This window comes from Cnephaeus nilssonii, assembly GCF_951640355.1.
Source record: "Cnephaeus nilssonii genome assembly, chromosome: 12".
Lineage (NCBI taxonomy): Eukaryota > Metazoa > Chordata > Mammalia > Chiroptera > Vespertilionidae > Cnephaeus > Cnephaeus nilssonii.
This window is the reverse complement of record NC_137083.1, coordinates 27,032,895-27,054,526: the sequence shown is the minus strand read 5'-3', so window position 1 is coordinate 27,054,526 and position 21,632 is coordinate 27,032,895. Positions and strand designations below refer to the sequence as shown.

At 40.8% G+C, this 21,632-nt stretch overlaps 1 protein-coding gene across 3 annotated transcripts in view; it reads right to left on the bottom strand.

The window, feature by feature from the left end:
* Nucleotides 1–6,487: 6,487 nt before the first annotated feature.
* Nucleotides 6,488–21,632, bottom strand: part of HEPACAM2 (HEPACAM family member 2) — a gene marked incomplete at its 5' end in the record, with an annotated part of 43,348 nt that continues 28,203 nt past the window's right edge. For all 3 annotated transcript variants that reach the window (XM_079785935.1, XM_079785934.1, XM_079785933.1), the window contains 6 exons: nucleotides 6,488–7,053; nucleotides 10,092–10,201; nucleotides 13,540–13,613; nucleotides 14,890–14,927; nucleotides 15,020–15,044; nucleotides 15,133–15,258. In XM_079785935.1, coding sequence (XP_079642061.1) covers nucleotides 7,050–7,053; nucleotides 10,092–10,201; nucleotides 13,540–13,613; nucleotides 14,890–14,927; nucleotides 15,020–15,044; nucleotides 15,133–15,258 — 377 coding nt within the window. In that variant the 3' untranslated portion in view covers nucleotides 6,488–7,049. The remainder of the gene's footprint in view (nucleotides 7,054–10,091; nucleotides 10,202–13,539; nucleotides 13,614–14,889; nucleotides 14,928–15,019; nucleotides 15,045–15,132; nucleotides 15,259–21,632) is intronic.

Sequence of the window (21,632 nt, the reverse complement as noted above, 5' to 3'; positions counted from 1 at the left end):
CTGATCTTTATCAAGGGGCCACTGAGTAGTTATTAGCACTGCCCGAAGGGTCTTCAGAGAACTTTTAGGTTAAATAAAAGTCACCTCCCCTAAACCAAAACTCTCAAATAGTTCTCGCAAAAGCTTAGTATTTATATTCTAAATATGCCCTTGCCATAGTTGCTTCACTACACATTTGTATCAGTAAGCCCCCAGTGTGGCCCCTCAGCAGCTGGGCTGCTGGTTGCTTATCAACAACAGATGTGTACAATGATGATACCCTGGCAGGACTTCATACCTATTTAAAAGCAACTTTTAGTCCAACCAGCATGTCTTAGTGGTTGAGCATCCACCTATGAACCAGGAGGTTATGGCTTGATTCCCGGTCAGGGCAACATGCCCAGGTTGTGAGCTCCATCCCCAATGGGGGGCATGCAGGAGGCAGCCAATCAGTGATTCTCTCTCATCATTGATGTTTCTATCTCTCTCTCCCTATACCTTCCTCTCTGAAATTAATAATAAATATATAGCAACTTTTAAATTTAACTTTGTCATAAACAAGTGTTTTCAAAATCATATTAAACCTACACACAACATCCTTAACATTTCTTTCCAAGTTCTCTTACTCACTTAACTACTGCCTCTTAACCTTCCTTAGCTTCCCTTTAATTTCCTGAAGTTGGTGTTTCCTTCTTTATTTACTTTCAGTCGCATCCCTTTGCATCCATTTCTACTTGTTCCTCATTTCCATAAAAACTTGGTTTTGTTCAGATATCCACCATTCCTCCTCCCAAACATGTGCTTCTGGGGATGTTGGCTTGATCTCCATTTCCATGGGGGTAAATTCTGAGTATTTATCAATCAAGGTAATCCCATTCTTGCCTGTAATTCCTTAGGAAAGAACATGTAGTATGGCCAAGAAAACATTATTGGAATTTTGATGGAGGCTGAAGGGAAAGGTTTGCTTACACCTAAAAAGAAAACATAAGAAAGATGACTTTTGCCCTAGCCAGTTTGGCTCAGTGGATAGAGCATTGGCCTGCGGGCTGAAGGGTCCCAGGTTCAATTCCAGTCAAGGGCACATGTCTAGGTTGTCGGCTTGATTCCCAGTGGGGAGCGTGCAGGAGGCAGCCAATCAATGATTCTCTCTCATCATTGATGTTTCTATCTTTCTCTCCCTCTCCCTTCCTCTCTAAAATCAATAAAAATATATTTTAAGGAAGGAAGGAAGGAAGGAAGGAAGGAAGGAAGGAAGGAAGGAAGGAAGGAAGGAAGGAAGGAAAGAAAGAAAGAAGGAAGGAAGGAAGGAATAAAGACAAGAAGGAAGAAAGAAAGAAAAGAAGAAAGAAAGAAAGAAAGAAAGAAAGAAAGGAAGGAAGGAAGGAAGGAAGGAAGGAAGGAAGGAAGGAAGGAAGGAAGGAAGAAAGAAAGAAGAAAGAAAGATTGCTTTTGCCATATTCTGGATTTTGTGGTGTCTGGATGTAATTTCTGGTATTACTGCAGCCATCCTGTAACCATGAGGGCAGAGTAGAGAGATGGAAAGAACTTGGGTTCTTGATTATATTGTTGAACCATTAAATAAACCAATCCTGTACCTACCTTACATTCAAACCTCCTGCAAATTGAAATAATAAAGTATTCTTTTGGTCAGTTTTAATCAGAGTTTTCTATTATTTGCTGCCAAAGACATTGTAATGAATGATTCAAATTCATTTCTTAAGCCCACATTTTTAAAAATCCTCACCTGAGGATATGTTTATTGATTTGAGAGAGAGGGAGGGAGGGAGGGAGGGAGGGAGGGAGAGAGAGAGAGAGAGAGAGAGAGAGAGAGAGAGAGAGAGAGAGAGAGATATCAGTTGTCCCCTGTATGCGCCCCAATTGAACCCTCAACCTAGGTATGTGCCCTGACTGGGAATCGAACCCACAACCTTTTGATGTATGGGATAATGCTCCAACAAACTGAGCCATCCGGCCAAGGTGAACCTAGATTTTTTCACTGAAGTTCCCATTTTTTGATATAAACAGTCATTTCTATTTGGAATCTTAAATTAATCCTGACAAGTGATCTGAGGGTCATAATATGTCAGTTATTTTATAAGTAACAAGGATAAAATTTTATAGATATAATCATTGTCACAACTCTATTTTCTGAAGGACAGTTTGATAGGGTCTCAGTGAACTGCAAGAAAAAATAGCACCCAAAGTTATCAAGTGTTCCTGAGAGTCAACAACAAAGGAAGTTGATTATTGGAAACACAGTTATTTATTTGCCTCCTATAGAGGGTGTCTTCCTTAAGTATACAGAGGACAGGTAAACCAGTTCAGTACATTTCAGAATACATTTATTGTCTGTGTTCTAAAGTGCATATGGTGGGAGGGATGCCATTTGGGACACTCGGAAGAGCTGGCTATCATGGAGGGTCTCTGAAGTCCTTACGTCCTGGGACAACTGTTGTTTTGTTTGTTTGTTTTTTGTTTTTAAGGTCCTGCTTCTCTGGGACTTCAGAAAGCCTCTGTCGTATACCTGAAGTGAACTTCTGCTGCAGGATTTCTGTCTGATTGTATGGTGAGCAATAGAGCTGTCATCTTCCTCAGGAGCATATTCAAATGAGAAAGAGCTGACACACAGGCAAAAAAAACAAATAAATAAATGTTTGCGGTGGAACAATAGTAATTGAAACTAGTGAAGTTCTCAAGGTAAGGCAGAGAGAAGAAAAATTGGTGTGCACTCCATGTCCAGAGAAATCGTGGGGCGCGTTGGAGCCAGAGATGCTGTTTGAGGATCAGCTCTGCCACTTACTGGTTTGGTGACTTTAGGAAAGTCTTTTAACTTCCCGAGTCTTTGTTTTTTCATCTGTAAAGTGAGCACGCTCACTCTAGCCCACAAGGTTCTTGTGCAGATCAAAGGAGGTAATGGGTATGAAAGTGTTTATAAACTTCAAGGTTAACATGGTATTTTAAAATGTATTTTTTTTAATTGATTTTAGAGAAAGAGGAAGGGAGAAGGATAAAGAGATAGAAATAGCAATGATGAGAGCAAATCACTGATCCACTGCCTCCTGCATCCCCCATCCCCCACCACCACCCACTGGGGATTGAGCCTGAAACCCAGACATGTGCTCTGACCAGGCATTGAACCTGTGACCTCTTGGGTCATGGATTGATGCTCAGTCACCGCGCCACACTAGCTAGGCAATGGTAATCTCAATAAACAAGGTGTCTGGGAGATGAGAAGTAAGGAGAGTAACAGTGTTATATCCGAGTGCTGTGTCTGATTTCCATGTCTGCTTATGAAAAATAAATCTTTGCTTTCAACTAAAACATACACATTCATATACAAGGTGGGGCAAATGTAGGTTTATAGTTATGAGTACATGAAAGAGTTTATTCTTATATTATTATTTATTCTTGTATTATTTTCCATACAAAAATAGTGTAAACCTACTTTTGCCCCACCCTATATATTTGAACATAAGCTTTAGAGGAATGTTTAAGAATAACAAGGGAACTCACAGGGATCCATAGCAATAAAAACTTTCTAAAAATAAATCTTTAATAATATATAGTAAATAGCTGCCTATGTGCCATGTATCTTATCACTTAATTTTATTATTTTAATAAAACTTTATAAGGTACATGATCTTGTAGAACTGAGGGATTTCATGGTCCTTCATTGAGTATGCATGTGCAGTTTCACTGAAATTGTCTTATTAACACAGAAATGCACAAATGTCAGAAAAACTATGTTTTATTCATAAGTACTTTTCTTTTTTTGCTTAAAAATTCTATCAGTTGGATATACTCTTGAAAAATAATATTTGCTGGGAATATAATTCTATTCCAAGTTAGAAGCAGTAATATAAAGTTAAAAACTTTAACAGCTAAGATGATGTTTAGTAATAAGGAAAGAACTTCAGGCTGTTTTTAAAAGATTAATTTGTTAATTAGGTGAACATCTGGGTTAGGTTCGTCCCTTCCCTTGGAAACCTTGATTAATTTATGAGATTTTCATCCCCATTTACTAAAAAAGCAGTGAGTCACCCGGTGTCACACACCAATGACAGCAAAGTTAATTGGATTCTAGATCCTTTCACATTTTTCCCTTCAGCAATTCCTCGGTGCCTTGAGTGGAACCATGCGCTAAGAGAGTCTGTGTATTTGTGTGTGTGTGTGTGAGAGAGATACAGAAATGAGGGGAATTACAAGTGATTGAAAGTGAGTTTGAAAAAAAAAAAAGAATATGTATTTGAATTTCCTTTGGCTTGTGGTAAGAAACTCTGGAGGGATACACAAAGTAGCCAAACCAAAATCTCAAAACTAATAAAAGCAGTGCTTTTGGTGCATGCTTTTTATTTTATTTTTTTATTTTTAAATATATTTTTATTGATTTCAGAGAGGAAGGGAGAGGGAGAGAAAGAAACATTAATGATGAGAATCATTTATCGGCTGCCTCCTGCATGCCATACACTGGGGATCGATAGAGCTTGCAGTCTGGACAGGTGCTCTGACCGGGAATTGAACCATGACCTCCTGGTTCATAGGGTGATATTCAACCACTGAGCTACACCAGCTGGGCTTGGTGCATACTTTTTATAGGATTTTGACTTGTGAATAGTGTGACTGTATTATTACATACCCAAGAAAATGCTGCTTGAGATTGTCCGTGGTTTAAAGTGTTCCAGAGTTGGGTCTAGAAAGAGGAACATGGAGAAGCAGCAGGGGCTCTTTGTAGTCAGCATCTGCCCTGGAAGTCAGAGAGGTAAGGGCCTGGGTGGGGAGTGGAGGGGATTCAGGATTGAGAAAGGAGGGGAGAGGTGGATGGACCTGGGTTAGCGGGTGACTGGGGAAGCCTATCAGCTCTCTCCTACTCGTGCAGTAGAATTGCAACCTTTGTTTGGCTCTGGTAATTACACATCACATTCGGCTTAGACATGCACCTGTATACGCTGTGAGATCTTAATGGTATAAACCATACTCAAAGGTGAAGGGGAATTCACCATCCATTTTATTAACATCATTTCCACTTTTACTTTGCCTTTATAAACTCTCAATGTTCCTTTATCCTGTTTTCTTTGCCAACTTAATATCTTTGGGTGTATTTTATCTTGTTACATTATGCATGAATTCCTTTTCTAATCAGATAAAATATTTTTTTACTAATTGGAGAAGAATATATTTATGGTAGGACTGAGGCTTTTTCAGCAGAAATTATATAAGGGTGGTAGATAAAGCAGACTAGAAAGGGGTTGTGGAACTTAGTCTTAATTTTCTTTTTAACATGTGCTTCTATGAAAATAGGGGAGGTACAGTGTAAATATAGTGGTTCACTTGAAATACTCTAAAAGAGAAATGCTATTCTTTTTCTTTCTTCTGTAAAAAATAATAGGTCATGAGCACAGTTCAAAATCAGTTTAAATATAGTCATATATCTTCTTTTTTCTTTTTTTAGTAATTGCAGTATGAACCATTGTATGGGTATAGTATCATTCACACTATTTTAAAAATCCCCAATAGTTGGATATTTGGGTTGTTTCTACCTTTATTTGGGTGAAATAAAATCCTAAAGGGTAGCACTGCCAGATCAGAGTGTTTGCAGCCAATGTGACTAAACACATTGAAGATATTTGTCTTTCATCTTCAAGACCTACAAGACTTAGATGACTATTCTGTCCCCATCCCCTGGGCTTCACTGCACCCAGAACAGTTGGCTGTTGCCACTCTGTATACCTGCTTGTCTCTAGGCCCCAGACCACCTTCTTCTCATGTCTCTGCAACCTGATCCTTGGTTATCTAGTGCAGTGGTCAGCAAACTGCGGCTCGCAAGCCACGGTTTGCTGCTCTGTTGACTAATGAGTTTGCCGACCACTGACCTAGACTCTCGATTCCAATAATTACAGGCTGTTGTTGTTCCTTGTGATTAAGCCCCTATCTCAGTGGTCAGCAAACTCATTAGTCAACAGAGCGGCAAGCCGCGGCGGCTCACGAGCCACAGTTTGCCGACCACTGATCTAGTGGTTTTACCTGGTACATTTCATCTAGCAATCTTGTTACCTGATTGTTACATGAACCAGTTATTTCATTTGGGGTTTGTGGGATGATGTTATCTAATTCTGCCATTTGGCTTCTAACTAATTTTTTTAAAATGCAGCAACATACAAGGAAGGAAACCTTTCCCAGAATCAACAATTCAATAGAGTAAAAATTTCAAGCCTGAAAAAAGATAGATGTGAGAGAGGAAGATGGTTATTTTAATAGTTCTCTGTAATTTACACTTAATTGCACATTGAGAAATAAGGATAAAAAAAACTAATTCTACTATCTGGCTTTTATGTAAAATTTTTACTCTACAAGACAAAGAATCAAGGCCATATAAAGACAAAAACTAAAAAACAAAAAAACCCAGAATAATTTATTTGAATCCATCTTTTCTTGAACAAAAATAAAAAATACTTTAATGAGTCATTTCCTTCAACCTTTTATGTCTTTTCAAAAACACCACTGGTGATTGACAACCTAGGAAAAGGCACAGTCTTGCTTTTGTGACAACCATCATTATTTTGTGGTACAAAGAGCAAGAAGGAAATTCGGGAATGAAATAAAAATATATAAATATAGCAATCTTAACAGTTATGAGAATTTAATAAAAGAGCCTGCTAAATTTTTTACAGCTATAAACTTTCCACATTTATAAGTTTGATGTGACTGTCAGTGATGATGAAAGTGAAAGTATAGGTTAGAACTAATTGTGCTTTTTAGAGAAGCTTGATACGAAAAGGCCAGTTGGAAAGTCCCAGCTTTTTCTTCCTGTCAGTCAGCACGATAAAGACTATCCACGGAGGACCTTTCCCTTCCCCAGCCACGTTCCGCTGTAGCACAGTGCACGGTGCATTCTGTATATGCAGGGAAACCGGCAGACCAATTTTCATAAATGACTCTAGTCTGTGTTTAAAGGATCAAGATGTATTGAGCTTGATTTCTTCACTGATTCCAGGTGCATATACATTTCCACTGTTTTTCCTCAAAACATTCCTTCATTATTTCAGTCCAGTGCACTGCTTGCCTGTGAGTGCTCACCTGGCAAAGAGATGTTAAAATATGTGACATATTTTATAGATTCCTAGTTCTAAAGGTAGAAGAACCTTACATCCTTTTATTTCTTTCCATAGCTGCAAATAATGTTTGGAACTAGTTCAAGAAAATTACATTTCTAAGCTAAAAAGGAACAAGTAAGTAATCACTAAATTCTGTAGATAGTTTCTTTTTGAAACTAAATGTTTCCCTACTTGAATGGCCTGTTTTTTAATACCCTAACAGCCATTCTTGGGGTCAAAACAAACCGTGCCAAGGGCAATTAATGAAGTCAACAGACAGCATTTAAATAATTGCAGCTACAAGTTCAATGCACAAATAATTGGGCTGAGTACCAGAATATGGACACAGGTCAACCTACCCGTTTGTTTAACCCCTGTCCAATTAGGTAATAAACACATGTAGTTATGAAAACAACACTGTTAGAAGAGCCCAAGATCAAAACATTTTGGCTGTCTTTCCTATCTCAGAAGCAACTGTCAGAAGTAAAGGAAAGTAAGTTAGGACTTTTTACCAAAGTTGGCACATTCACCTTGGGAACGAGGGGTGTGGGAGTTTCACTAACCACAGTAATACTGCATTATTCATGAAATTGATCTTTGAATTTAATTGGACCTAGAGCATAAAACCACAGGCAATCAGGAGAGAAAAATGGTCTCTGTATGTTTAGGCCATGTTTATTCTACTGAGGAATATTTATTCTACTAAGGATCACTAGTCCTTAGTTAAAATAAGCAAATAGGAACCCACTAAAGTATGAAATCCTTAAAAGACTGAGTCTCATTTAATCTCTACCCCTAGCACATAATTAACGTCCTGGAAATGTTTGTGGATTGACTGTAAATAAAATAAGTGCAAAACAGTTTCTGATAGAATAAAAAGAAAATATTCTACCTGTTTATTTTTAAAATGTAGAATGGTTAACATAAATCTCTAGTGGAGGAAAATAGCACTGTGAGAGATGTTGGCTCCTCTCTAGGATCCGTTGGAAGAGAGACAGAGGAGGACGATTTTAGAAGAGATATCAGAGACAAGGGAGTCAGCCTTACAGAGAAAGAAAGGAAAGGAGAAGGGCAGAGTCAGAGGGACGTCAAAGGGTGGAGGTGAAGGAAGAGAGGTGCTGGAAGACAGGCACACAGTGGGACACAAGGACTCTGCGGGGGAGAGGTTGGTGAGAAGAGAGAGGCCGGAGATGGGGGAGGGCACTAGGGCTGGGAATGTAAGTTGGTGTTCCTGGGCGCCCTGTCCCTGGAGGAAGCGCATCCTCAGTAGCAGTTCTGAAGAGTCCTTTATGTGCTTGAAAAGAGCATTTCTGCCTTTGAAGCTTATTTCTGAAATAAAGTTTTCTATTTCCAAAAAGTTGTAAAGATATTATTCGTGTCTGAAAGCATTCTCATCCAAGCGGGTGATTTTTTATTTGGAGATTAGTTTTTTTTTTCACATGCAAAACCAACCTCATCGTTTTGTGTTCAGAAATGGCAGCTGCCATATTCCACAGTTTAAGATGAGCATTTATTTTATTATGGGGAGCCTTAAAAGACAAATCTCAAGCTTTCATTTGATTTGTTTGCATTCTACTTAGAACAATAGATATGCAGAACAAAGGACATGTAGAAAAACAAATGAATTTAAGTAGGATAAAATTTTTAATTGGATCCAATTTGAAAATTAGGAAGCAGACAAACTCTCAACATTCTATTTACTTATATTAAACTAAGAAAAGTATCTCTTAATTTTCTAATCCAGTTAGGTATAATTTTAGAGAGTTGTTTTTTTTTAAATTGTCATGGAATAATATTCCACTCTTGTATGTTATTAGATTAAAAATATGCTTTAACACAATTTTTAAACCAGAAGTTCCTAGCTGCATCAGAGTCTGCTCCTAAATTACTTGACTCCTGATAGCTCCTCCCTTCCCCCAACTGGTGGGCGGAGTATGACGTAACAAGCAGCCCGGAAATACCTGAGTGACTAACCATGTACCTCGTATGGACGAACCATGTATTTCGGGGCTGCAGGTTACATCATACTCCGCCCACCAGTTGGGGGAAGGGAGGACCTATCAACTCCCTTTTCTCCAGGCTCCCTGGGACAAGAAGGAATGCACTGATGGGGTCCTTGGAGGTGCTCTTGCCACTTAGTCCATAAATGACCACATAGCTCCCAGGGCTGGGTCTCCTCCCTGCATGCTGATTTCCCATGCATTCATCCACTGCTAGCTGGTATTTTTGGTATTTACCCAGAGGTGTGCATGAATTGCTTCACTAGAACTGTGTTGTTTTTTGCCAGAGGGGAAGTTCCTGTGTGTGGTTATTGATGTTCTTTTCAAAGTCAATAAATGACAAATAAAGAAATGATGGAAGATGATTTGTGGCAGTTATGCCTGTAGGCAGCTAAAGCCCACAAAAAAGGGAAGTTCATTTCATTATTTCAAAAGGCTGTAGGTTTAGCTTCTCGGAGGCTGGGAAGGTTAGGGACTCCTCAGTGTTACTCCTGAGGTTAACTGGGTAAGCAGTTTCCTGGCATTGCCCTCAGCGAAGGTTTTATCCTCTTGGTGGGAGGCCAGTCCTCACTGTGGTCCTGTTCACTTGGGAGTAGCCTGCTTCCAGTCTGTAAGAGGTTGGGTATTTGGGGGTGACAGTGTTGAGCATATTTTGTAGGTTATTTTGTGGTTGTTTTTTCTGGTCCTATTTATAGTGACAGATCATCTAAAGCCACCATAGTCACTGGAAAATCATCAAGATAACGAAGATGGCTTGATCATTGGCCTGAAGACCACTCTCATACCCAGATGTGGATTAGCTGTGGGAAGTGCTGGATTCTAGATCTCCCTTTCCTCCACTGGCCCAAGTGCACGGCCCCAGAAGATAGTGTGTTTGCCTGTTTTGTTTAAGATTATTTTCAGGTGGGGAACTATGTACAGCAGCTATAATTTCCCATTTTAATATTTTCTTCTGAGACTTACAACAAATTCTGGGGAAAGCGGGGGCTGAATGCAGAGCCCCTCCAAGGTTCATACTTACTCTGGATGGTCTTGCTGTAGGGCAGGGATGTGCTGAATAACTTCATAGATTGTATTGTGCAAATCTTGCCCTGATACACCATCAGAGGCTGAAACAGACCTATTGGGCATCTAGAAAATGTAGCACATTAAAAAATAATTAGCAGACATATTATTTCCACTCTGCTGCAAAGTTGCAAACAGCTAGAAGTAGTGATGAATAGAGAATTAAAACTGTTTCTCTTCCCTACAATACTCAATTCCTCCTTGCTGTAGCCCCTTGCATATGCCCTATGGTGTTTAGTGTAGCAGCATAACTATGAGGTCAGAGGAGGAATAGCTTGACAAAGCTATCTTTTTTTTCCATTTAAGACAAAAGTTGGCAGTATTGTGAAGGAACTATAATAGAAAGAAAGAATGGCAAAAGAGAAGCTATCAGGACAGCTTAGAATCAGAGAGCACATATTATTATCTATATAATAAAAGCCTACGCGACCATTATGGTGGAACGACCAGAACGACAGGTCACTATGATGCGCACTGACCACTACGGGGCAGACGCTCAATGCAGGAGCTGCCCCCCGGTGGTCAGTGAGCTCCCACAGGGAGAGTGCCGCTCAGCCAGAAGCCGGGCTCATGGCTGGTGAGCACAGCAGCAGTGGTGGGAGCCTCTCCCGTCTCCGCTGCAGCGCTAAGGAGCAGTGAACCCAGTGGTAAGGAGTAGCGAGCAGGCGGGCAAGGGATCCCTGATTGTGAGAGGGATGTCCACCTGCCGGCTTAGCAGACATCCCTCGAGGGGTCCTGGACTGCGAGAGGGCTTAGGCCAAGCTGAGGGACCCCACCCCCACCTCCAGTGCATGAATATCATGCACCGGACCTCTAGTCTTTTATATTACATCTTGATTAACTTTTTGAACCATTTAAGATAAAAGCCCTCATCACACTGCAAGTTAGTAAAGCCATTACCAAGAAATATAGAACACACAGAGGGAGATGTTTACGTTTGAATGTAGTAAGGGGCTCTACAGACTAAAAGGCTTGGGTGAATGTGGAAAGTATAGTAGTGTATTTCTGTCTAGTTAAAAACCAACATGTATTTTATTGAAACGAATTCGTAACTCCTATACCTTGTATTTAATAGTTAAATTTTGTAAACACTGCCTTCCAGTTATAAAGTCTGGTTCCCCTTCGTATCCCAAACTCCTCCTATTCGTCACATTTGTGATCACTTTCTGTCCTTTCTGTACCTCTACCTAGGACCCTTTTCAATTGATAAATCATCCGGAAGTTCTGTCTCTCATCCCAACTTGGCTTGCTAGGTTATATGGGAACATCTTAGCTTTATGTTTTTCTGGAAACTGCCTGTTTCCATTCCACTTGCTGAAGCTGTCATGGGCAGCCCTAGAATATGTGATTTGTCCTATTTTGTGTGTGTGTGTGTGTGTGTGTGTGTGTGTGTGTGAAGGAGATTTTGGTTTACAGTTTGTACTTGAGATCCACTCTTGATTTTCTTTGGTACGGAGGCGTTCAGGGACTATGATAAGAGCCGTCTATAGATAATAAGTAACTTAGCTAACCTAATATTAGTGCTGTTAACACATAATAAATTGGTTGATTTCATGCCATTGCTTCCTGTCCCACTTCTGAAAGAGGTGCTACAGGGACAGTGACATGTATAGCAAGTAGAGAGAGGAGAGCATTCCATCTGCACACATACCACAACCAGGTAGGAGGCAATTCTGATTTTTTTAAAAAACTCAAAAAGTTAGTAATTCAATGTATTTCCCTTCTTAACTTCAATTTCCATATCTTGGTGTTATTATTATTTCTCCTTTTCTTCTCTAAGCCATTGCATTTTGCTGCTAATCTTCACACACAATTGCCATTCTGGCTTCTTTTCCTTCCTACATATGTTCTGGTCCTCACCCTTCTCCTCCTCCTGCCGTAGTTGCTTTGATTTCTCACTTCTTCCCCAGGCACCTGGCACCAGTGAAGAACCTCAGCTGATTCCTGAGGAGTTTCAGCTTTTAAGATGGGCATAGCTTCAAATAAATTTATTCTACTTATGACAGAAATAACTGGGGCTTCTGGTATGTAATGAAAACACTCATTTGTCTCCTCAAGTTCTAGCCGATTGTAGCATTTCCAGCAAATAGAAGTCCTCCCAATAAAATCTTCAAACTGAATGCTGATTAATTACAAGGCTAAAGGTTAAGTTTCTTACCTAGATCTCACTCTAATGAGTGCCTAGGAATGAAAACTGCCTGATTTGAAAGAAAAATTCAGCTCCAAGTCTTATCAGCTCTTCCGTTTTCTGCTCTTCCACTTAAAGGCCACTCCTTTCCGAAAGGGGTGCTTTCTGCCCTGGTGGGAAGCTGTTTGAGATCACTGATCCACCAAATACTTACTTTTGCCTTTTTGGTTGTAGAAGTGAAGGGTGAGCCAATCCTGTCTGAGACTCACTAGGGTATTGCAGAGCTTTTGCTATGCAGTCCCACACTTCGTCTGTGGTGATGTGGGCACTGGCACTACTCACCCACCCTTAGGAGGATGGAATCCAATCAGGCCCCCTCCATTACTCACATGGTGTTTGTGAAATAAAGTGTGTGGCCAGGAAACTTACTGGATGAACCTTACATTGACAGAACTCTCTGAACAAGTGAGGTAACCACCCCTGACAACAAATAGTGTTAAGCCACCCAGAAGCAAGTAGTCTGTTTATGCCCCCTTCCTTAAGTGAACGATCATAGGAGAATAAAGGAAGCTGAGAAAAGATTGACCCTACACAAATCTATACAGATGTCAATGAGCTGATAGCTCAGAAAAACGTTCTGCATGCTGTGAAACAAAACCGATTGCTTCAAAAAAACCTTATCTTTGATGGCTGGACAAAAACAAAACAAAACAAAAAAAGGCTTCAACTGTATTAAAGTTCCCCCTCTCACATCTCAGGCACCTTTATGATAAAAATAAAGATGTGTACTTGCTTACTTTGGGTTTATGTGGTGTTTTTCTTATGAAGAGCATAAGGTATTTTTCAAGGGTATGATCAGTCATCGTTGCAATGACCTCAAGCAATATGAGGGGGACGGGGAAGGGGAAGCCGAGGGGGAGAGTTGGATGAAGTGACAGGTTGTAGTCCATGCAGTGGTGTGGAATGATTCAACCAGGGTCTCCTGACTCCCGATTGATTCCGTTCTCTTGACCTTCTACCTAGTTAGTTCTCGCCCATGGGCTTACCAGGGAAATAATGTTTATGGATCAGTGTCACTTCCTTTCTTGTGTCAGCCTTATTTATAAAGTCTAAGGAAGATGCTTAGCTCCCCAGATCCAGCCACAGTGAGTCACACTGCTGCTGGGGGGGATGCAGCCATCTGACCTGCACTGCCCAGCGCTCAAAGGAGTGCGGCTGACACTTCTGCAGAAGCAGAATTCTACTTCTCAGCTAATCAGCCACTAGGGAAACCAACCCTGGGAACACCAGAAGCATCTGGGAAAGCAACAAATTCGTATATTCCGAAGTCATCCAGAGCATCTTCATGGCCTGAAACGGAAAACAAATACTACTTAAAAACCAGACGCCTCAACTTGCTGCTGTTGTTTTCAAGCCCTTGTAAAACTTATCTTTATTGTTTGCTTCAAGTGGTATGTGTAAGCAACCAATTTCCCAATCCCTATAGTCGTATGGGTACTCAGCAGTGTTGGAAATCACTCCTTCTGAAGCTGAGAATTGAAACTGAATGGGGACAAGTATTCTTAAAGCCTGATGTGGGAACAGCGTATTCTGTATTCAAATAAACACGTGGGCTGGCTTGTCCTTTGTAACTGTAGGTTACAGAGACTTACAGCCACCAAGGCTCAGTCAGGCAGTCGCTGCAGCTCTTCCTCCACTCATAATATCTACTGCACCCCCTGGATCTAACAGAGACCATCAGAACTAATAAAATAAAGAAATAACGATAGCTGCCCATACATACAAAATATAATACAGTATGATGTCAAGATCACTAAACTATCATCTGAAAAATGACAGGAACGGTGTGGTGAGGAGGAACCTAGGGCCTCTTTGGGGCCTTTCCCAGCCCCAATATTCCATCATCTGTGAGAAAGGACTAGGTAAGAGGAGGAAGACCCACATTTACTAAGCATCCAGGCATCATATTAGGCACGCCACTCACATGCTATTTAATTCTCAGAGCAACCCTGAAGGGAAGTTATTTTCTTTATTCTATAGATGAGGAAGTTGAGGTCAAGAAAAATAATTTTCCCAAGGTGACATTGGGGGAAAGTGGCATTTATGGGAATAAAACCCAGCTCTGTGTGACTCCAAGTCCCATTGTTAACGTAGAACAACTCAGAAGGGAGTCAGTAGTGAGGCCTGAGGACAAAGAAGCAGCAAACCTTCGAGCCTCCCTTTCTTCTCCCTGGGATGGAGCCCCCAGCACTGTATCTGCCTTTGGAATTAACAAAGTGAGGGAACCCTGGGCAATTTTCAAAATAATCATAGGATCAATGGAAATGGAATAGGGTTCAGAACTCATGGCAGTGGGCATGTGACTTAATCTCTCTGAGCCTTGGTTCTCCTGCCTGTAAAACGGAGTTGAGTGCCTTTCACTTTTAAGAGTGCTTGTCTTCCAGACTTGTGCGACTGACATAAAATCAAGGCACTAGTCAAAGGTAAGGGATTGTTAGTATGACAACAGTATTAGCTTATGTGAATTCTATTAGTTCATTAGCACTTTATATATAATGATTCATATCAATACTATTCATTAATACACATTACATTAAGAATAACCCCATTTCAGCCTGGCCATTACCTGAAAATGTTCGTGCTTTTCTGTACTCTGTTTCTGGCCTGAAAAGACAAATTGACATTTCTGTCAGTCTTAACAACTGAGGAAAAAGCATCCAAGAAAAAAATTATTTTCATAGGAACATATACATTACCTGCCTTCTAGCTTCTGTTTTATAACTGAAACCAAGAGAGAAAAAAACACAGTAAGATACTTTTTAGTACCTTATATAATGCCATTTAGAATGTTTTTCTAATTTTCACCTACCTTTGTAGGGTTGATATTTTTTCCATAAGAGAAGAAGACACATGGATATAATCAAAAAGAGCGATATTCCAGTTATACTTGCTAAAGGGGACAATGACTTCCCTTTTTGTGCAAGCTTCTCTAGTCCTAAATGAAAGGAAAATACAGTTTTAATATTTTTACTGAAGGTCAATAATAAATTGCTATGTAATTTGACTTGTTCATGCTTTATCTTAAATAAGACACTACTGAATATTTATATGAAAGAGAATATGAATGAGAGATGAAATGAGAGGAATGCACTTATTTTAGAATATGCAGTAAACTCTCTGAGGACATTCGTGATTGGAAATGTGGTGAATTGTCCACGATAATACTGGTAAGTTGTACTACATATATCAAATAGCCCACATCATACTTTTTTTATGTCATACTTTTCAATAGCATTTGCCACCATGATCCCATGTGTACAACATCCCCAGAAGCTAGGTTGTTCTCTCTCTCCTTCCATCTCACTCTTTCAATATGATTTGGGTATGTGAATTTTCTAGGGAGGTGGTATCTGATTAAATGTGTGAAAGGGGAGGTGTTTATTTTAAAGGCACTTTACTAAATTTTGACCAATAAATTTCATTCCTAAAATAGAATGTATGATTATTAAAATATTTAAAGTCCCACTTTATGACTAAAATTCCCTTTTTTTGCAAGTCATTCCTTCCATTAGTATTCCTATATAAAATATAGTGCTAATGGTTAACATCTGCCTACTGCTTACAATATGTCAGGCTCTGTTCTACGAATACATGAAACATATTGAGCCACTGAATATTTATACTAATCTTATTAAGGGGGATATTATTATTATTATTCCCTCTTACAGACGAGGAAACTGAGGCTTCCCCAAGGTGACTCATTAAGTGGCAGAGTCCAGAGGAGGTTCCAGGCTCTTGACATTTTGTGCTGCCTCACTTTGATGTTATTTTAACACAACTTACTAACCTGGGTAATGTTAACATTAGTTCCAGACTATCATATGGTTAGTCATAGAGTTCATCTATAAAGTGGGGAGTAGTTGTGACTTCCAACAAATGGGAGTAACAGGTGTCTTTCATTTTGTCAGGTGACTGAGATATTGATATGGAAGTGAGTCATGGAAGTTGCCTGTCTCTGTCCAGGTTAACGGGGAGTGAAAGTCATGGAATGTCACTTCTGTTCCACAGGGGTGCTAACAGCCTGGAGAATGTGTGTGTGGCCACTTGGCTCAGCAATAAATATCCAGCCTGCACTCTCATCTTCCAACATAAATCCTCTGCTGAGGTCTCCAGCAGCTGAGATAAGGAGGAAACCTTAATCTTTCCTTTTTTTTTTACTGTGGAACTATATACACTCTCTTGGCTTTCCACTTAAACACTTTCACTTTTCATCTTCCCAGAATCCTAATATATAAAAAGCCAGGGGCTGTCACGATTGAAACAACCGGACGGACGACCAAACAGCAGGCTGTGTGGGGCGACCAGGCCAGCAGGGGGGTTAGTGAGGGATGACCAAACAACTGATCAGCAGGCTGCGTGGGGTGACCACGTCAGCAGGGGCGGCAGTTGGGAGCAACCAGGTTGGCTGGGGGGACAGTTGAGGCTGACCAGGCTGGCGGGGGGTGGGGCAGTTGGGGGCAACCAAGCCACCAGGGGGGGCAGTTAGGGGTGACCAGGCTGGTGGGGGGGGTAGTTAGGGGCAACCAGGCCGGTGGGGAGAGGCAGTTAGGGGCAACTAGGCCGGTGGGGGAGGCAGTTGGGGGCAACCAGGCCGGCAGGGGAGGAAGTTGGGGGTGACCAAGCCGGCAGGAGGGGCAGTTAGGGGCAATCAGGCCAGCAGGCAGAGGCTGTTAAGGGTGATCAGGCTGGCAGGGGGGGGCAGTTAGGGGAGATCAGGCAGGGAGGCAGGTGAGCAATTAGGAGCCAGCAGTCTAAACTGGCAGTTGGACATCCCCTGAGGGGTCCCAGATTGGAGAGGGTGCAGGCTGGGCTGAGGGCGCCCCACCCCCCATGTATGAATTTCGTGCACCGGGCCTCTAGTCTTTTTATAATGTGGTATAGATTGTATATGTCAAACTCCAGTTAAAAAGTCATGGAAATCATTCTATCTTTTCTAATTTTCCCATACTGTGCTGATCATATGTGCTCTTTAAGTCTTTAAGAGTTAAGCAGGTTGTTTTTCATTATTAAAGTCTTTACCATCTCAGATGAAAAGTTTATAAATTTTTTATATGCATTCAGAGAATTATGCTTTTAAAATGTTCTTTTTATGGGATGACAATACTTGCGTAACATTCTTGCTCTTAAACAGATTTTAATTAAGCTCTTTTTAACTCTGGGTGGAAGAAATGAATGCAAGTGGTTTAGGTTAGAGCATCGTCGCGATATGCCAAGGTTGCAGAGTCAATCCCTGGTCAGGGCACATACAAGAACCAACCAATGAGTGGATAAGTAAGTGAAACAACAAATCAATGTTTTTCTCTCTCTCCCTTTCTCTCTCTCTAAAATCAATCAATAAATTTTTTTTTAAAAAATGAACAGAATGGTAATTTATTGATTCTAGATCAGTCTAGAACATCACAAAACTTATTGGGATTGTCTGTCCTACTTGTTAATAATTCATAGAACACTTTACATCTCCCACTGTTAGAAAGTTGAGTTTGGAACTACTTTAGCACTTGGGTGACCTCTTTGTGAAGTCTCAGCCTTTCTTCAGACTGTGCTCCTACCTCACAGGTTTGTTCTCTTGAAAGAGCTGGGCAACTTTGATGAAGCCACTTGACTCTGAAGGTCTGGACTTCCACATTAGTAAAATGAGGAGGTTAGAGTGATTGATTTTTAAGTTCTCTGTTGCTCTGTTATTATATGATTTGGGGCAGCCAGAGAGTTTTATTTGAAGTTTATTACGTGAATATGACATGAATCCATTACATGCTAGTAACTGAGTCTCAAAAACTTGTGTGTGTGTGCGTGTGTGTATGTGTGTGTGTATATATATGTATATATATATATGTTATAATTTTTACTGATATAAAGGATGTGTAGCACATAATTTAGAAATAATAATAAAACACTCAATACTCTATTTTTAATTCCCAATAAAGCTACTTGACTCTCACAGGATCATGATGCTTTTGTTGAGCATTATCCTAATATATAAAAACCCTGGGTCATAACAACCAGTAACGACCAGAGGCTGACCAACTGGAAGTCAGTGCTGGCCCCGCCCCCAAGCAAGTGGTTAGGGGCAATCTGGCAGGCAGGCAGAGGGGTTAGGGGTGATCAGGTAGGCAGGCCAGCAGCTAGGGGTGATCAAGTAGGCAGGCAAGTGGTCAGGGGAGATCAGGTTGGCAGACGGCCCCTTGCCGGGCTGGCCCCACCCCCAAGCAAGGAGATAGGGGCAATTAGGCAGGCAGGCAAAGTGGTTAGGGGTGATCAGGTAGGCAGGAAAGTGGTTAGGGGAGATCAGGTAGGCAGATAAGCAGTTAGGGGTGATCGGGTAGGTAGGCGAGCGGTTAGGGGTGGTCAGGTAGGCAGACGGCTCCTCGCAGGGCTGGCCCCACCCCCCAGCAAAGAAAGAGGGAGGCCCAGGCCAGCCAGGCCATTGCACCCCAGCCTGTCGCCTGCAGAGGGAGGCCACCGGCAGGGGAGGGGGGAGCAGTGCTGCACCTATGGCAAGCAGTGGCAGCGACGGGGGTGGGGCCAGCTGCCTGCAGCCCAGGGAAGGAAAGCCCCAATAGGCCCTGATCTCAGGCCAGGCCTAGGGACCCTTCCCGAGGGGTCCCGGATTGTGAGAGGGTGCAGGCCGGGCTGAGGGAGCCCCCTGAGTGCTCCCTCTAGTATATATATAAAACCAAATGTATGTATTTTCCCCTCTTATTTGGTATAGAAGTATCATATCAGTAATAATGAAAATAGTAAGAAAAATTAAAGCACCATTGCTAGGTACAGATAAAGAAATAATCTCAGAGAAACTAAAATATTTGCCACAGTCAGCAAGTCCCAGATCTGATACTGGAACATAAGTTTATTTTTCTTGCCTGACTGCAAGTTCAGTTTTTTCCTGTTAATCTGTGGGTAAAGAACGGTTCTATAATTGGCAGGTAGACTCCTATATATTTAGTTTTTCCTTTAACCTTTTCTAACACCAGACTTGATGTGCTTTAACTCTCTCTTCTTGATGGCCAGACTACCTTCATACAAGATTTACCAAAATTTAATAACCCCTGACCCCTCAAAAATAGTCAGTGCTTACGTATTCTAATCAAGTTTCTGCAAAGCACTTTACCCTGAGAAAAACTGCAGAAAAACATTTAAGTATAGTCTCAGCTTTTTGCTCCTTATAAACTTGAAAATATGCTAGTAGTTATTATGAGTACTTCTCATTCTAATGGTGAAGTTACACTCTGGCATATGTCAGCTCTTCGCTGGCGCTTCCAGGATTCTGAGGCCTGGTAGTAGGTTTAACATATAATGAATGGACATCTTCCACTAGGTAAGTCGTATTTCCTCCCCTCTCCACTATTTTAAGCTTTTCACCTTTGATATGTATGTGCTAAAATGACCAAATTTACACATTCTGTCCTACAAAGGATCCCTCTCATTCCCTGTTCCCATTACTTCCTTATTTCTTTAGACACCTTCCTTATTGCCCTTTTGCCTCTCTTCCCCTTGTTTGCCCTACATCAGAGAAGCACCCTGTAGCGACCAGCGCCCATCAGCCCAAATCCTTGGTTTCATTCTGTCTCAGAAAATGCAAGATTTCCCAGGTCCGACATTTGAAATTTGCCCCCTTTCACAAAATAAAAAGTGTCAAAGAGGTCAAGGATCAAATCAAGGGGCATAGTTGTAGTCTCAGCTGTAGGCAAGCGCGTTTAGAAGAGATGTACTTTCAGAAGCACAACTTAAGACAGCAGGGAAATTCTGACCAAGGAGCCATCGATCCTGAATGCAGTTCTGGACACTTCCAGGAGCACCAGTCTTTCTCCTTTCAGAGAGGTTTCTACTCTTCAGGACATAGCATGCCATTCCCCCCCTTATTTAAACATGATTGACTCATTCACCAAAGCCTTAGTGCAAATGCTATTTGCCCCCTCCTTAGGCAAACAAATAAAAGGAAATCACATATGAAGTGTAAATATGGGCAAGAGGTGTGGTATCCATGGTATCGCAACCCGGCTGTTTGAGAGACTGCACCCAAAACAGGACAGCCATATGCTACTAGTCAGCATGCCTATTTCTAGACCAGAATGGAGTTTGGAGATCTCTCCCATCCAATATGTTCGCTGATTACGGCGGCTGATTCATGTCCCTACAGAGATGAAGGCGCCATATTGAGGGATGTGCTATGTTCACACCCCACCATGGCCCCACCTGACAGATTCAGTTATTCTGTGCTAGATGCTCATGGGATGTCACCTAAGTTCCCAGGGATGTAGTTCTATCTTAGTTGTTTTCTTCCGTGAGCCAAAGTGAAATACACCTACTGGACATCTTATCCTGAGAAATGTCTGAGTAGATGGAAGAAATTAGTAAATTCATTTTCCTGCCATGGGTCATTTTCCTATTCTCTTCTCAGGATCACATACAAATTAAAAACATCTCTATTATGTCTAAATATCAAAATACAGGCATGTGGACCTTGGAACTCTAATAATTTGCATGTCTTCGTTAAACGTGAACACTTGAATTTTAATCACATGTACTTTCATTTTATATATATTTCATGGCACAATAGTGATTTAGATTCATTAAAATTTAAAAGTGGTAACACCTGCATTCAAGGAAGTCTTTAATTAGGGTTTTTTTCAAAATACGGATGCTAATTAACTATTTTAGTTTCTAGTCTTTCCTTGAAACTTATATTCTAGATATTATTTTTACTTACATATATTTCATAATTTCTCATTAGTAGAAATATATACACATGTCGCAGACAAACCGGGGTGTCTCTTTGCATAAGATGATGAGAAAATGCACACTATCTTATATATGTGACATACCTCTTAGAAACACCATAGTCTTATTGATATTCTCAGTCAAAAACAGTTTAGTATATAGTGGCTAGAAACAAGGGCTTTGAATTCAGATATTATTTTATTACTTATAGCTATGTGACCTTAACCATTGCCCTATTTTCTGTAAGATATCTCCCTGTGATACAGAAAGGTCAATTAATATCTCAAAGTAGATAACACTGGTAGCCCACAGTGGTGGAAGGCACCATTCTATACAGGCAGGAAAACACAGAGCTAATTGTGACATTCTCCAGCCTTCCTCTCCCCAACTGAAAGTCCCCAATAAAACTTTTGATTATTTCCTGACCTCGTTATTTTCTTTCCATGCTGGTGACCTCGGAGTCATCTTTGGCTCCTTGTTCCTTTGCCCTCTACGTCTTATTGCTGAGAGTTTTTGGTTGGCCACATTATTTGCCTCATTAAAAATAAAGAGGTTCATCTGTTTCTTATAACCTGATTCTAGTTACACCAA